The 18833-nt window shown below is 26.7% G+C and overlaps 1 protein-coding gene across 2 annotated transcripts in view; it reads right to left on the bottom strand.

Moving 5' to 3' along the window:
• Positions 1–3639: 3639 nt before the first annotated feature.
• Positions 3640–18833, bottom strand: part of LOC107442251 (cytosolic carboxypeptidase-like protein 5) — a 21723-nt gene continuing 6529 nt past the window's right edge. Inside the window, exons 5-12 of one of the 2 annotated variants that reach the window (XR_011636637.1) lie at positions 17265–17993; positions 14213–14449; positions 12315–12484; positions 12109–12226; positions 9877–10061; positions 6203–6273; positions 4563–5151; positions 3640–4504 (exon numbers count right to left, since the gene is read on the bottom strand). Coding sequence is in view for 1 of the 2 variants with exons in the window: in XM_016055768.3 (XP_015911254.1) it covers positions 4904–5151; positions 6203–6273; positions 9877–10061; positions 12109–12226; positions 12315–12484; positions 14213–14449; positions 17265–17993 (1758 nt within the window). In the remaining variant the exon portion in view is untranslated. Of the gene's footprint in view, positions 5152–6202; positions 6274–9876; positions 10062–12108; positions 12227–12314; positions 12485–14212; positions 14450–17264; positions 17994–18833 lie in introns of both variants that reach the window. The other variant, XM_016055768.3, reaches the window with a different exon arrangement.

Genomic DNA, 18833 nt, shown 5'->3' with positions numbered 1-18833 from the left:
GAACAAACATATCTTATTTCGATAGATTTGGATTTCTGACCCCTTAAATATTGGGATTAGTCGCAATCTGGGAATATAGGGACCCCTTAATGTTAATTTTACTTTTTGCGTATTTCGCCTCATCTCAAAAACTTTTAAAGCGGATGGAAAAATTTTCGGCTCACACTTATCGAAAGATAATTTCATGCAAAAAATAATTTTAAATAATTGTTCAGTATTTTATTTGATAATAGTAGAGGAAATTTTAAATTATATGGTAGACAAATTTTTACACATTTCAGAATAATGTAATTTTCTATGCCAGAATATAACATTTGAATGAAATCTGTTGAATAGTTTTTGTGAAGTTGAATTTTAAATATCTGACTTTTCAAAATTCGATTTCTCAGGAGCTATAAGACTGATTGCATTTAAATTTGTATTTTGCGATATAAAATTACATTTTTCGATAAAATGTAAAAATGTGTATACCTTAAAAATCTAAAGTTTTTTACTATTATTAAATAAAATAATAAAAATAATTAGTTAAAATTATTAGATAATAATTATTTAGATAAGAAAAAATTTCTTAAAATAACTTTTGACCATATTTCACAGATTGCGGCCACCCCCTATATTTTGGGAGTCAGAAAGCGTAATCCATCCAAAAAAAAAGGTATGTCTATTCAGAGAAAGTACGTTTTTGTGCTTTTGTACGATTTCCTAACTTAAAAAATCATCTGCTCTAACAAATTAACGTAATTGAGGCCACCCTCTCAAGTCATTAAGATTGAGTCCTATAACATGGAAATCAGACCATTAGATAAAAAGTTATTCAAGGTGTTTTGCTTATTCTTTTGCTCACTGTACACCAAAACTATAAAAGACCAATTCGCTATCCCTGTTTTTTTGGGAATTCCCACAGATTTTAGGTCTAAACAGGTAGAAGGTGATAAAAAGGTCAAGAACGCATGGCAAATGGCACACAAGTCTCAAAACCACAAAGTGGAAAGAAGGAGGTGCACGACCTTAGCGAATTAATTGGTATGATTCTCTCATGATGCACAGCCACCAATAATCTAAACAGAGTAAAAGAAAAATTAAAACATTTTAACTCAATACTTTTTGAGACTTTACATTAATGCTGTTTTAAAATTTTATGAAAATCTAACACTATTGATCTAATGCAAAATCTCAAAAAATAGTAAATGAAATGCTTGGAGAAAAAATTAGCTCAGAATTCCCAAAAAATTTATAGGACATGCAAAAAACATTACTCATCCAAATATTTGAAGTCGAGATAATTTTTTTAGTATTGGTTAAAAGAAAATAAATTATTAAAGATAGTTTTTATTATCAAAAATATTTTTTAAGTTAATTTTTTTTCAAAGTGAAACAAACATTTAGAGACTATTTTGGTAATTTATTAATTTATCTTTGTATTTTTTTTAAAGACAATTGTTTTTAATTTAACAATTGTTTTAACAATTGTTTTTAAAAGTAAGTAAACAACTGAATTTTTTTACTGAAATAGTTTTTTAGATTAGGCAGAAATTAGCAAAACTTTGAAATATTTTTAAATTTAAAAAAGTAACTTCACAATTTTTTTAAAAATAGTTCAAAATTGAGTATGAATCAAATACATTTTAGTTTACTATTAGTATCTTTAAAATAGTCTTTTTTTTTTATCAAAAGATATTCAGAGAATAAAAATCAAAAACTGCCGAATTCTGTAGAACTGTATCAAAAGGAAAAGAAAAATTCAGATTATTTCTGTAGAACTGTTATCAAAAAGGAGTGATTCTGTAAATTCTGCAGAACTGTATCAAAAAGAAAAATTCAGATTATTTACACCTTACATATCTTTTCATTCAAAAACTATATTAAAAAAATTAAAACTAATTTGGTTAAATTTTCTAAACCAATTGAAAAGGACTGTTTTCAATCAAGACTATCAAATCCCTTAAAAAATAAATAGATTTTGGGGGGAAAAATTGGTTGGGCAGACTTTGAAACCATTTATGTTATATGTAGAATGATTTGTTCACTTTTTAGAATAAAAAATTTAGTCATGAGGGATTTTAAGTATTTCACATAACTAACTCTGAATTAAGGTTATGAAAACAAAGATCTTTTTTGTAATTAGAATATTATAATAAAAAGTTTGGAATTCTATCCCTTAAAATTTATAAAGCAAAATGCTGCTTAAGTAAATTATTAGTCACATCAAATTATAAGAGACTAATGTGACTATGTTTAACAAACTTAAAGCCACAGAAAAAAGTCCTATGCATATGTTCTTTAGAAACTAAATTTTAGTCGATTAAAATTGAGACCCCACAATAAAAAAAACATGCTTATACAAAGTAAGTTTAAAATGAAAATAAAAGTTAATCATATAATATACACTTAATTCACATTAATACACATAACTATTGCTTTGTATTGCACATTCATTTTCATTTATTTAAATTTTAAGAAATGAAATAATAAAATTTAATAACTATTTTTTGTCTTTGTTACATTCAAATATATCCAAGAATAAGGTTTAAATCATTCAAAAACCAGCATGCTTAAACAATTTCAGCAATTTGTTAAAATAAAAACTTATTTTACTAATATGAAAATAAAATACTATTTCAGGAATTAAAAATTTATAACTTTTAATTCCTTTAATACTTTGAAAATTTTCAGGGTTTCCTTAAAAGTAAATTTGAAATTTAAATTTGAGATAGCATTTTTTTCAATGCATTTATTAAATATTTCTATTTGAAAGACTAGAACACAACTCAAAATCAAGCAGCTCATAGATGATTATTTAATTATGATTTAAATACATTACATCCTGCGCAAAAGCAAAAAAAACTTATTTTTGTTTACGTGGAAGCAAATTTCTAGCATGCTGGGTGTGTTGAAAGAAAACCAAGTATAATAATATATAAAATTAAAAAGATAAAAATATTAAGTCTCAGATTAAAAAGATTTCACATCACATTTCCACACTGTTTTGAAGGTTTCATCATGTTACATTTTTGAAATACTCTTGAATAAAATATCTTATTCTAATTTTTTCTGACGTAATTTAAAATATTGCTTCTAAAAACCCATTATATGTAAAGAAAATATGATGAGAGAAAATACAAAACTAATTGTATATAACATATTAATAATAGTTTTTGAAAGGGATAAATTGATAGAGTTATTCATATCTATCTCTTTGTTTAGAATGCAATATTTTATGATCAAAATTGACTTTATTAGTAGCGTTTAAGTCAACCCCCTGATTTTCTTAAAACTTTGGGGTTTAAAAAGTCGACTTATACACCAAGATATAGGCTTATAGAAAATGTTATATGAAACATTGATCATAAATTCGTCTTCTTTAAATTAAACCAACTTTTAATTTAAAATATTTTCTAATGAATTAGTTGGAATTTCGATTTTCTAAATAAATTTTTGTTTTTAGGTACTGCTTTAAAATCAGAGAAATTTTGAGAGTCGGTGCGTAGAACTTAAGAAATTTTAAAACTCCATATGTAGAATTTAATTTCATGAACCAAAATGTATTAGTTAAATTCCATTCCTGGATTTATTTATTTTTTTAATAAATCCAGATTCTGCACTTCACTGCTATATAATCAGACTTTCAGCTAGAGCAAATTTTTCATTTTTTTTTCAAGATAATTAAAAGAATCCCCCAATTATTTAAACCCTGGAATAATTTTACCACTGCTATTTCTTTCAAACTAATTTTTATAATGATAGTGAATAACAGTATAGAGCACAAATGAAATAAAAGATCCTAATGATAGGATTTTCATGTAGTAGGACTCAACTTTAATGATTTGAGGATCTAACCGCAGAGAAGCTTATGATTTGGTGCAAAGGACATTTCACAAAATCATAGCAAAAATTATAATATCTAAAACTAAATCTGAATCCCTATCTTAAATCTGAATAATGAGACTTTGCCCCCCAATCCTATTTTCAGAGTCAAGAACCCAAATCTGTCAATGAAAAAAGGTAAGCTAATTTAAAAAAATATATTTTGTGTTTGATTCTGCATGTTAAAAGATTTTCTGTACTAATTAACTAGCATATTTCATGCTAAGCCTTCAATCCATAAAAGTTAAGTACTAGTATGTGAAAATCCAATCATTCAATCAAAAGATATTAAGGTGTTTTCTTTTTTATATTGTGCACTGCAAAACTATACTTCTATTATATGCTTAACTTCTAATTATTTAAAAATAGTATGAATGTAAAAATATTAGTAATGCAATTATTTTGAGACATTAAAATGAAAAAAAGTTTTAAAAGAGCTAAAACTCATTAAAAAAAAACTTTAATTGTGTAATAAAAATATACAAATCTCAAATTTAATAGAACAACAAAAGACTGTATTGACTAACTTTTAAAAAAAAGTAAGAAAAAAGCAATTCTTGAAAGGAATCATAAAATAGAAAGGCTCTTATTAATTCATAAATAAATTGGTTAAAGTTAATTATTAAAGCCTAAACAGCAACTGTTTTAAGAAAATATTTTTAAAAATAGCAAATATTTTTTCGATTTATTGGTCAAACCCAATAAAGTTGGAATTAAATTCTTCTTAATAGTATTAAGATCAGATAATTTTAAATCACATACTTTGTGTTATGGTTAAATAGTTGTTAGAAAAAATAAATGTAACAACATGCATGGGGCGTCTAATAAAAAACAGAAAATATTAAGAAAAACTCTTTTTCAGCTTAACTGTTCAGGTTTTTTTACAATTTAAACTTTACACAGAAAAATATACAATTATATTAACAATTTACACAGTTTACGATAAATTTCTTTAATAACATATCTAAAAGCACAGAATTTTTTTAAAATAATATTTTGCACAAAACTATGTGCTTGTTATTTGATTTTGATATAGCTTTCAAGGGGGTGTAGTTTTACTAACTGGCAGCTTTGTTCGCCTAAGAGGCTTGCGAGGGCTCTCCTGAGAAAATGTGTGGCGTCGCTGCAAAATCATCGGCCTTGAAGAAACGGGAGAAGACAGCAAAGACATTGTCCCTTGCCTGACTTTCGAACGGACATCTCTTTTCAAATTTACAGGTCTACCGTCAGAATCAGATGCATTTGATGATAAATTTGCAGTGCTGGATGATGATTCTCGATGAATCCCTTTAAAAAATTGTGAAAGAATAAACTTAGAGGCTGTCCACGAATTATATCATGTTTGGAGATGAGAACTTACGGGAAATTTCTCACAGTTTTAATTAAGGGACAGGGAAAGGATAAAAAGACAGGTGACATCACACATTTTAGTTAAAATTAATAAAAATCACCAACTTAAATATTTTTAGACTGCACAACTAATGATGCGCCTACAAATGATGACATACATGAAGATGGGACAATTTTTGATAAGGGGCAGAGAGGAGGTAATAAGAAGTGAGACATCACACATTTTAGTTGAAATTCGTTAAAATCATTCTTATCTTTTTCAGCAAAATAAGAACACATCTAACTATTATTATTGTTATGCTCACAAATGCAACATGCTTAAAGTTTAAAAATAAATTTTGAAATATAATCAATAACATGTATTTTGTTTCCTAACAGCTAGTAAAAGATAAAATTAGGAAATTTTACAACTTCTTATTGGCCAGTTGCAGCATTTTTAACAGTGGCTACTTTTTTTGAAATAGAAAATTTTGAACAACAAACTGTTGATATTAATAACGTAAGGCACTATTATTTTAATAACCCAAAAAAGATGGCGCTACTAACACTACTAAATTTCAGATGTAATCTCACCTTTCCAGTTTTCTAGTCAACCTTTTGTGCATTCTTAGAATTTCAGCAAAATGAAACATGCATATTTATATGAACTGCAACTAATAACTTAAATAATTAACATTCACAAAAATATTAAAAGTCATAAGACAATTACTTTAAATGTAGCTCATTTTAAAATATTTAAATGAGTTTGAATACTTATAAAGACAAAAAGTATTTGTTTGAGGTTTGAGCCTCAATTTAACTTACTTAATAGTATAATTATAACAATTTTAAATATTTATATATAATTTATCACCTTTAATATGCTTTTGACTTTGCTTGATAGTTTTAATTTAAAAAAAATTTATGCAAATAATAAACAAAATTGAAATTGTTGAAAACATTCCTGAAATATAAAAAATCCATTACAAAATTTGAAAGTAAAAAGTACCTTTACTTGATGATGGAAAAAAAGATGATTTTTTAATGCTTATTGATTTGGGAGATATTTTTTCTTGAGACCTAGAAAAAGTTAGTAAGAATTAGGATCAAATTTAAAAATCACAAACAATATGCATTGCTAAGAAAAATATTTGTATAAAATTAATTATAGGGCCACAAAAAAGTCAAGTGATCATCAAAATATATCTGTTTTACAATTTTAAAACTATGATAAAATTAACAATAACCAATTCATTAAGGCATTTAATCATATACTCAAAAAACAATAATTTTAATATAGAAATTAATCAGAAAAAATCTCCAAACCAAATAACACTTTTTTAAATGCAAAATTTTTAAATCTAAATTTTTATACAAATAACTTTAATATAATGATATACCAGAAGAAATCTTTACATTAAATAACTATAGTAATAATTGATTAATAAAATTTTTAATATAAGTATAAAATTTTCATATAAGTATAAAATTTTTACATAAATAAAAATTTACAATAATAAATCTTTATATTAAATAAATATTTACATTAAAAAATTATTACAAACATTAAAAAATTATTATAAGAAATAATGAGATAAAATAAACATTCTAATTTAAAACCAATTAATTGCGAGGAAAAAAAATAATTAAAATAAAAAAACACTATGTAAAAAAAAAAAAAAAAAAAAAAAAGGAAAAAAAAAANAAAAAAGAAAAGGAAGAAAAAAAAGGACATTCAATTAAAAAAAATTTGTCTTTAATGAAAATTTATACAAATGTCTGCACATTTCAATTATTTGAGTAAATATTGACAATTTGCCAGCAAAGCTAACTGAATTAACTACCACACTTTTTTCAAATAAAAGCCATGGCGACTAGGATGTTAGATATCAATGGTTGCCTGCATTGTATATTGCATATTATTTTTAAAAGTATCAAAAAAACTTTCTTTCCTGTACATCCAATATGGGAAAAAACTTTAACTGAAACCACCAAGAGAATGTACTTGAATGATTTTAAATAATTTTTTCAGAACCGGCTCGAAAAATATTACCACCCATATGTTTAGAAGAGAGCTCATAAAAAAGAGTATAGATGTGTAAAAGACTAACTGTCTACAATTTGTTTGAAGGAAAAAATATTTATTTATTTTATAGTAATTTCATATGCCAAGAAACAGGATTAGCAATGTCCGTTTACACCTGTAAAAAGGGAATGTGGCTATCTGAAAGCTAATATGAAGCAGTTTTTTAAAAAATTGTTTTATTTTTAAAAAAATAATAATTCGTAGCGAGGGCAAAGTCAAATAAAAATTACCACTGTATTATTAATTTGATCATGCTTCAACATTTGCTACACATTTTTAAAATACAGACATGGTGTGTAACCAATCTCTCAACAAAAAATAAGCACCTTTAAAATACTTTTTAAGCACTCAAAAAATATTTTTAAGCACTATATACATTGACAAAATGCAAAATAATTTTCATGATCATAATAAAATAACTAGTTTCTGACAAAGAACTCTTTTCTTGAATATATTAGCCATTATAAAATGATCAAGAGATTTTTCGGTTCGATATCAAAGGGTGGAAAATGAAGCCTGAAATTGAGAATATCTTGCAAAATGCAGCAGAGTTGCACATGAGAGTGTAATAATCTCACCGAACCCAGCTCNAAAAGAAAAGGAAGAAAAAAAAGGACATTCAATTAAAAAAAATTTGTCTTTAATGAAAATTTATACAAATGTCTGCACATTTCAATTATTTGAGTAAATATTGACAATTTGCCAGCAAAGCTAACTGAATTAACTACCACACTTTTTTCAAATAAAAGCCATGGCGACTAGGATGTTAGATATCAATGGTTGCTTTCATTGCATATTGCATATTATTTTTAAAGGTATCAAAAAAACTTTCTTTCCTGTACATCCAATATGGGAAAAAACTTTAACTGAAACCACCAAGAGAATGCACTTGAATGATTTTAAATAATTTTTTCAGGACCGTATCGAAAAATATTACCATCCAATATGTATAGAAGAGAGCTCATAAAAAAGAGTATTGATGTGTAAAAGACTAACTGTCCACAATTTGTTTGAAGGAAAAAAAATTTATTAATTTTATAGTAATTTCATATGCCAAAAAACAGGATTAGCAATGTCCGTTTACACCTATAAAAAGGGAATGTGGCTATCTGAAAGCTAATATGAAGCAGTTTTTTAAAAAATTGCTTTCTTTAAAAAAGAAAAACAATTAGTAGCGGGGGCTAGTCAAATAAAAATGACCACTGTATTATTAATTTGATCATGCTTCAATATTTGCTACATATTTTAAAAATATAGACAGGATGCATAACCAAATCTCTCAACAAAAAATGAGCACCTTTTAAATACTTTTTAAGGAGTCAAAAAATATTTTTAAGCACTATATACATTAACAAAATGCAAAATAATTTTCATGATCATAATAAAATAACTAGTTTCTGACAAAGAACTTGTCGTTGTTGTTGTTAATTTACGTCACACTAGAGCTGCACAATGGGCTATTGGTGACGGTCTGGGAAACATCCCGGAGGATGATCCGAAGACATGCCATCACAATGTTGATCCTCTGCGGAGGGGGTGGCACCCCCGCTTCGGTAGCCCGACGACCTGCAAAGAACTCTTTTCTTGATTATATTAGCCATTATAAAATGATCAAGAGATTTTTCGATTCAATACCAAAGGGTGGGAAGTGAAGCCAGAAATTGAGAATATCTTGCAAAATGCAGCAGAGTTGCACATGAGAGTGCAATAATCTCACCCAACCCAGCTCAATTGACGCACATGCGAACTCCCAAGTATTTCATCAAACATGTAGAATGATTGGCGCTTTCATACTGGACCGACGGTAGGTCAAAATAGATTGCTGTTGAATAAATTGTGAAAACGTTGAAAAAACCAATGTGGAAAGCACGCTTATGCAGAATATGTAGCGAAAATAGACATGGTAAATAAAAAAAAATCTCATTCTCGAAAAGGGAAAATTAAGCACTTTTTAAAAACACTATGCACCATGATAGAGTAATGAGAAAAAAAATTAATTTTGTACTTCTATACTCCAAAGAGTGAAAAACATTTTTAAAAAATCTTCAATAATTTTAAATAAATCAAACTTGAATTTCTTGCCCTTTTTCAACATCAGGTGCTTGCCTAGGTTTGCTTAAGGGAAGGTCTGTTCAGATTTTTCTTCTTTTTTTAAATGAAACTCATGACACCTAATTACGTTATTAAGTATTGTTACCCTTCATTGTTCACTCACAATTTCCTCTCTAAATTTAACTTTTACAAAAAGTATTGATGACTAATGAGAATGTGTAAACTGGCACCTCCTAAATCATATATGAGCATTAATTTTTTATTACTATTATACAGAGAGACAGAGAAATATCATGAAAAGTTGCACATAGTTAGATTTTATACTTTTATCATATAGTGGATAAGTATTATGCATATATCCATTTACATTTTCTAAAAACATGTTAACTATATTGATTTTAATTGTATTTATATCTACTTCATTGCATAATATAGTTAAACAAATGTTTTAAAAAATATATATAAAAATACCTAAATAATAAACTCTATTCCTTAAAAAAAAATTGCATTCAGTAACAAATTATACAAGTAGATAAACATTAAACCTAATTCCAGAAACAGAAGGGCTCTTTCTTGTGTGACTAGGACCACATCTGCCTCTCAGAGACAAAGCATGCTGACGCAACCATTCTTTCACCCCCTGAATGGATAGAAACTGAGAGCTACTAATTTGAGACTTGGGATTGTGACCAACTGCATCCAGGATTGAAACTAAAAGTGATTCTCCAATCTAAACCACAAAAATAACAACACTATATTAAAAACTAATTTAGTATATGTAAAATGAATGAAAAGATTAATAAATAAAAAATAAAATTTAGAAGAAATTAAAACAACAAAGCTGAATTCAGCTAAAAATAAGGAAAATAAAAATTTTTCATGAATTTGGACAATCTAATTGGCAATAAAACCCTTACAAATTGACAATAAATATCATTAACATGAGTGTTGTATAATATTTATCAAAATTGAAAAGAATGTTGACCTGTGTTTTGACAATTGAAAGTTATTGAAACACTTATTATAATCTTTATTTTATTTATTTACAGATAATATACGAAAATGGCAAATCTCATGCTATTAAAACACTTTTGTAAACTCACAAAAACAGTAAATGAGACATTTCATGACAAAATATTTTTGACATAAGCTTTTACTTCATACAACTGAAAGCATCTATTTAGCATATTTTTTTTAATGGAAATTGAAAAAGAATTAAATATTAGAACAAAAGTCAACTAAAGAAAGTATACAGGGGTGATTGTGAGCCCAATTCAAAATTCCGGAGAATTTCTTGAGTTAAAAAAAACAAAAAACAGTTTAAATTGAAAAAAAATTAAACAAGGTTTTTTTCCTTTATTTCTTAGTTTGCTTAAAATATATTTAAAATTTTACACATACCTATGATGACCTGGAGAAGTAATTAAAATTTACAAATGTGTCTTTCTTTCTTGAGTTTATGATTATAGCAACTATTTACTGATAAAAAATGAATATTAATCATGAATATAAGCTTATAAAGTATCTTTCTGGCTCTCCCTTACAAACAAATAAAATAAACTGTGTTTTTAAGTTCCACCNCCAGATACCTCAGAATACCTATCAGCACCTTGTGGAATAAATGCCACGGCAGGTGCTAGCAGTTTTGAGGGCTAAAGGTGGTCCTACATGTTATTATATATATATATATATATATATATATATATGAACAAAGAAATTTCAGAGAAAATAATAAATACTTTAATTTCAGACCAAAAATGAAGCAATATTTTAAAGTGACCAATGAGTCTGACAAACCTGATGAAGGTAGATAAGATATAAAAAAATATTTAATATCTTGAAAGAATATTTCATCACAATAAATATATTATAACAAAAAATATTCAGAAATTTACAAGAATTAAATTTGTTAAATGCTTTTAACTAAACAAAAATACTTCACAATAAATATTTAATTAAATTCAGCAAAAGATAATTCAAAAATGATAAACGGAAATCAGATTCAACATACATCAGGTTTAATAAATGCCATTAACAAAATGTAAAAAGAAATGTTTTGCTGTATTGGCAATTGTTAACTTCTCAGCACTCGTTCAAGAATTGTATTTGTAGAATACAATTCTTGAAATTCTTGAGAGTCTTGAAATTTTTGAGAATTCTTGAAATTCTTGAATTGGTTGGCTTAAAAATTATCTGTAGTTTTCAGTTAAAATTATTTTTTTTTTTTAAAGTAGTAACATCTAAAATATTTAGGGAAATTTTAGGGATTTTTGCAGTCAATTAAACACAAGAACTATATTACACTGTAAACTATACATTTAAATTGACTGTATTATTTTCCATTTATTATTGATATTAAATGGATTTTAATATAAAATGCTTTTAATTTTCAAAATTATAATTTTAAAGAATTAGTTCAGAATACATTTTAGATGGTTCTGAATAAATAAAATAAAAAAAGAGGATGAAAGTTTTAGAATATCTGAAAAATAACAGAAGCTTAAAACTGATTTCTATAAATGAGCTGTTGCTTGGTTATTTAAAAGTAATATCTACCAAAATGTTCAAGCAACAAAGTTAACAATAAAAATACTATTTTGATACAGATTTTTAAGAAACTTTTCCAATTTTAGAGAGTTTTCTAAAAATCAGAGAAATTTTTTATTAAATCAGGTAACCAGAAGAAGCTATCAAAATCCAGTTGTCTGATTCAAAAACCAGTAGAGTTCGCAACTACCGTTATATGTTAGAATATTGTATTCTGGAAATACATTCACCTGCTGATAAACTTCAGGAGTAAAGAATACTTGAGAAGGCACATCAGATGTTGATCCCTTAAGCCTCTTTTGATTAGCACTAAACCGACAGGTATTGTAATTACACTCAAGTGTGTAGCTGAAAACAAAAATTTGAAACCAATATATTTTAAAATTTCACTCAATTTTTCATTTTAATGGAACTTGAAAAAGAAAAAAAATTTCACCTGTGAATTATTCCAGTAAGGACATACAGAGAGACACGACCACTTCCCTCTTTGCTTTGGATATTTGAGTTAGAACCGGAATACATATTTTCAGCAGAAAAATTGCAAGCAGAAAAGTCAAAATAGGGACAATTGACAGACATTAATTTTGGTAAAAACATGCAATCAACCTAAAAAATGTGATAGAATAAGAATAACTGTTGAAACATCAATCAGATTCTTATAACATAAACTAATAATCAACTAAATATCAGAGTTTTTCTAGACTTTTTGAGAAATGTCCTGATTTTAGTGAAATTATGAAAAATCTCCTCATTCTGTGAAAATAACATTTTGTTTTTATGTTTTAATAAAAAATCAGTCCAAAAAAACACCAAAATATTTCTTTCAACAAGTTATAGTTTTAAAATTATAAATTAAGGACATCATCAACTAAGCTTTTCTAAAGAANTCGTTCCGGATAATCGGTTCCCTACTGTACTATCCAATTTTTATGTTTAAATAATTTGCAAAGGGCTTTTTTTTTTTGAAAGTAAAATATTTGATAAAGAGTTTGTTTATACAATAAAATAATTTGTAAAGGTATCCTAAAGACCCAAATTTTTCTTACAATGACCCCTGAATATGTCCACAGATGAAAAGCTCATTTTTACTCGCAAACAATAGAGAAGGTTTCTATAAATTTAGTTTGTCTTATTATAGACACTTTCGTAAGTAAAAAACTTTGAAAGAATGTTTTTTCTCCTTTACATAATTTCTCAATCTACAATATTCAACGTGAGAAAACAGAGGTATTTAATTAATACAGCCACTTAATTCATGAAACTGCCTTTCTTTCTACATACATTTGCTTATTTCTATTACATTATACAAGAAATATTAACTAGACAAGGCATACCTTTGGGGCCCTATAATATAAGTTAAACTAAAAACAATTTGCAGTATCAAGATTAATTATATTAATAAAAGGAAATACATAATTGCACTTTGAAGTACAATTCAAATACTTCCCACCATGAATTTAACACTTAACAATATATGCATATGTACACTATTTGTATATTTTATATTATAAATTTAATAAGATGGAACAAAATACTAATGTGATGTAAACAAATGTGTAGTTAGGATTTGGTACTACTTCTAATCCACATTTATGCTTTGTTTTAATGTTGATAATAAATAAAAGCATTTGTTAGTTAATTATTGCATATTATCAAAATTGAAATTAGGACTGACTATATATATTTGGCATTGGTAACTATAGGTAAATAGGTTGTTTCAGTTGTGATGATGATAAATATTGACCATTGGTATTGGTTTTAATATTTACTAAGTATCCAATATCTAATTTTTAGGGCAAAAAATATTTTAATAGGAACTAATTTAATACTAATGATACTATTTGCTCTTGCGTGCATTATATTTTTTTAATAATGGAAAATTTATTTATAGTAAAAGATATTTTGTGTCTATATGTTTGTTATGAGTGCAAATTATTATTATTTTTTATTTATTTTTTTGAGTACTGTAAGTAAAAATTAATTTTTATCATAGTATTATAATGGCAAATTATTATTTTTTAAATATTATTAGTGCAAATTTTTTTTTCATCTAAGTATTCTGGGTGCAAATTATTTTTATCAAAGATTTATAAGAGTAATTTATTTTCTATTAAAGTGTTATGAATGCAAATAATTTATTTTAAGGTGTTTTTATCGCAAATTTTTGATTCTAAACTAAGGCACAAACAATCACAGCAATAAACTAATTACAAAAACAGAATTTGAAACATCGAGGTATCATAATTTTTCCTAATTAAAACTTTATGATTCTGTAATGTATGTCCGCGTGATCATAGTTAGTTGACGTTCCTCAGAAAAAAACATATATCTCACCATCTTGTCAATATCAGGAAAATAATTTCCATATATGAAGCAGCCTCTTTTAGAAGCATGACCATGGAGGTCAAAGTAATAAGCTATTCCACTCTCTTCTGGTTTGATGCAGGGGACATCTTTCAGTAATGTTGATGCATCGCCCTCTCCAAGTTTCACTTCATAACCAAATGAAGATGAATCATCAGCATCACTTGCTTCAATACAATTGCAGGAGACATCATTCTCCAGAGTGATCTAAGATGGATACACTTTTCTATTTCAAGTATATATCCATTGCAAGGAAATGGGACAATTAAAACACAAATATCAATGATAATACAAAAAAAAATTTTACTAACTTCCTATTAAGAGGAACATATGCCATCGCGTGACAGATTTTTTTTTTTTAATTTTACAGGAAATTATGAATTTTAAGTAACCATTAGCGAAAAAAAATGATGAGTCATTATGAATGCATTTTATAAACAGCTGATAGGGATTTATTATGCGCTTATCAATTTTTATAAAGAGAATGCTTTACAAATTTGTTACTGTAAAGCAGAATTTGATAGAAAGTTCAATGAAAAATGCTCCATTTTAACACACATTGCACAGTTGCTTTAATAAACTCCAAAAAGTGCCTCAATTCAAATTATTTAACCTTAAAGTTAAAAGTTAACCCTCAGAATTCACAAAAAAACAAGAAAATCTGTTCCATAACACAATTCCCCTTAACATTTAAAAAATAAAGAAAGAAACTCTCATAACAAAATAGCATAAAAACTTGGAGACATTCAATTTTTTATATCACAGTTACGTAATTAATGAATGCTCTCTCTCTCTCTCTATATATATATATATATATATTAAAAAAAGGTTAATTTTTTTTTTTTTTTCATTTCATAATTTCCATCAAAATTACATTTTTTATAGCATTTTCAATTCCAGAAAATTTTTTAATATGATCTGTAACAGGAGTCACTAAACATTTTAACAATTGGTTACACTCGCTTCTCCATTAAATTTCAATGACTTCATGATACATATATACTATAGTTTTGAATTATGCAAAAGTTTTGTTCTCACACAGTTAAATCAGTTGCATTAATTTTACAGTTTTTTTAACAAAATAAATTTTTTGAAAAGAAATATAATATTCACAGCTATAACATATTTACAGTTTGAAATTAACTTCAACTGCAAATGATTTGAATGATCATTATTATCATTAAAAATACTAGATGAATATTTAAAGTTGCTGCCGATAATTTTCACTAATGAACTTGATCTACAACTGCAAACAACTCCATAACTATTAATGGAAAGCTAACAATAATAAAATTATCATAAACAAAATTTATAGCAAACGGATTGATTATATTTTCCTTTGATTATATTTTCATTCCATACACGAGTTTTTAAAACAAATGTCATATCATAATTTACAACTAAAATATAGGGTGCATCAGTATTCCCTTAGCACTTTGGAAGGCTTAGAACAAAAAATTATACATCAGCAAATTTTACTTCGCCTGATAAAGAAATATCACATTTCTTTCCACAAATGATCAATATGTGAATCTTTGGTGATGTTGCAGAGTTTAAGTCTAAAATCAAATTCTTGCTACAACAAATCACAATCAATGGCAGTGAATGCGGTTGTGATCCTTTGTCATAATTTTGTTAAATTATGTCGCATAGGTAGCATGAACACATAATCTTTGATGTTTTCATACACGGAATTGAACACACAACTGTATTCACAAAATCTTTTTATAAGCCTTCCAAAAATCAGAGGAAGTTGAACCACATCCTGTATTAAGTACAAAAATAAATAGCTGTGATATTTTAAAAAGATTGTTTACGTTTTTTTTTCAATCGAAAGGCTTAAACAAGTAAATAAAAACTATAATTATACTAAACCTAATTATAGAATTATTTTGCCAAAAATATTGGTACATTTTCAAAGTTTTATCCAAGAAAAACATTTTAAAGAAAAGAGAATTTTCGTATAAAATTATTAAAGTTAACTTGTTTTTGTTTCATTATTGTTACAATAAAAGTAAAAAAAAGTTTTACTGAAAATATAGAAGAGTTAAATAATTGTACAATAATTATTAAAGATATGCAAAATAATATAAAAGAAAACAAAAAATTTCCAAAAAAATTTTTATTACTACCACAATAAGTAACATATTACCTTGAAGGAAAAAAATTTATTACTCTTAAGCCTTTCAAAAAAAGTATTTTAAACTTTTTTTTCTATCTTTTAAATGTAACCTAGAAAATAATGAGAAAAAGTGAAGCAAAGTAATTTTTAAATAAATTTATGAATAATTCTTCCAGAAAAATAAAAAATTATATCAAAAATATAATCTGAAATATTAGAATTACAAATATTAATAAGAAATAGTTTGCAAATGAAATAGTCTGCACTAAATTTTTAAAGATTACAATTATTTTTTTATCCTTATCTATATCGTAATTAACATTTTACAATAAAAAAAATTTGATAGTAATAATAAAACAGAGGTGCCATAGCTTGGTGGTTAAGGTGGAAAACTGTCATTGTGAAGAGCTGGGGTTCAATCACCAGTTATGGCTTGAAGTCCACCCAGATTCAGATCGATAGATACCACCTTGAGTGGGAAATAAAGGCAGCCAGTACACAATGCAGTCCACACTGTCACAATCATGCCATTGATCACCAAATTGTGGAGCCTTAACCTCCATGATTTCCCGGGCTCACTCAGGCAGTTGTGGGAATGCTTTACTTTTAAATAATAAAACAAGAAAAATATTGCAAAAAGATAAAGGTTTTACTGAAAACCAGCAAGTTTGAAACTAATTAAATCTTGTAATATATAATATTAAGTTTTTTAAGCATCCATCCTTAATTAGTGTGGAGGGGGGGAACTACTAACATAAGTATTTTGATAAACTTTTCTTTTATGATTGATACTATAATATGATTTTTAATAAATATTTCATAAATTGCACATTTAATTTCAATAAAGCATTGAAAATATAAAACAATTTATACCATAATCAAGAGAATTCAAAAGAGAACCTTTTTGGATGGAAAATCAGTCAACTTGCACTCATTACAAACATCTGAAGTCCCTTGAATCCTTTTCATGTCTTCCACAGACAAATCAAGGCTATCTTCATCCACAACAGGCACGGGAGAGAGTAGGTGCATTTTCCCAGAATGCTTTGCTTCTTGTGAGCTTACAGTATTACACACTTTAGTAGATATTGGTAAAATAACAGGTACAGATGATAAGAAATTTAAATTTTTGCTGAGTGTATCACATGTGTGCAAAGAGTGCTTAGGTGCAACTGATTTCTTATGCATTTGATTCAGCAAATCTTTTGAAAATTTTTTTGTGCTTGTGGTGGCAGGATTCTTATTTATTTGACTTAAAGAAAGATTAATATTATATTGGCTAGATTTGGTCTTTCGAGGGAAGGGTTTGCGAGAATTTAACAAATCATCTGAAGAAGAATATATAGTGTGATAATGTAAAAGAACTGTGCGAGCAGCATAAATAGAAGGGTGCTGTTGATAGTTAGCAACCATATAAATACGATTCAGATTCAAACCCTGAAGATCAGCACGATAATGTCCTTGTAACACACCATCAGGATTCAACATGGGGATTATTTTAAAGACAAATAGATTTCTCAGTCTGTTTGCGATACTATCCTTTGAATTTATCAAATAGTGAAGCATACCGTTCAAAACAAAACTAGAAGGAGTTTCTCCTGGATGAACTCTACTACTGATGAAAACAACCTATAAGCAAATTTAATACACTAAATTAATATATGTTAGTTAGTTACTAGCACTAAATTATATACTTTTGTACAGAAGACTCTTGATTAACATTTAGGATTACCCAGATTGGGCATAAGTCAGGATAGCTCAAAACAAAAAAAATAAAAACCTCGTCCAACATAGAGTTGCCATCCATTCTTTTCCATTTGTATTAATTCAAATGTTTCTGTCCTGTTGTATGATAAATTTAAATTTTCAATAAATTTTCTGAGAAATATTTGTGAAAAATATAATGTGAAGTTTGGGTAAATTTGATAATTTAAGATACTTGCGCTTATTGGGATGAGGCATTTTTTATTCATACCGATTAATCAAGAGTCTACACAGTAATAATTTTAATATTTATATAGTATAATAAATTTGCAGTCAACAAATGTGCAATATATTTTGAATGCCAATATGCAATATGATTTGATGTCAATATACTATGGTTTACCATTCCAATAATATAAATAATTTTAGCAATGGGTGCGATTTATTTATTAAATCGGGAGGATTCACATGTTTGAAACAAACATTTTGGGTGCATAATGTTGATCTGGACCCATGACTTTCTTATCAATTGAAATCCTTCAAAATTCAGCAAATTTCTTAGAAAATAATGACTTACACTTGCTTTGAAGTATGGAGATTTGTTGATAAACAAAATCCGCATTGGTCAACACTAAACAAATATCACCATTGGCCATCTGCATTTAACTCATGAGGTGGAATAGTTATGAATGTTCTGAATAGTTATAGAATGTTATGATTTCTACTTTCTTCTAATTTCCTGTTGATTCCTCAATCCTTTCATAA

This window comes from Parasteatoda tepidariorum, chromosome 4 (genome assembly GCF_043381705.1).
Source record: "Parasteatoda tepidariorum isolate YZ-2023 chromosome 4, CAS_Ptep_4.0, whole genome shotgun sequence".
NCBI lineage: Eukaryota > Metazoa > Arthropoda > Arachnida > Araneae > Theridiidae > Parasteatoda > Parasteatoda tepidariorum.
The sequence above is the reverse complement of the archived record's forward strand: the minus strand, read 5'-3'. Positions and strand labels throughout refer to the sequence as shown.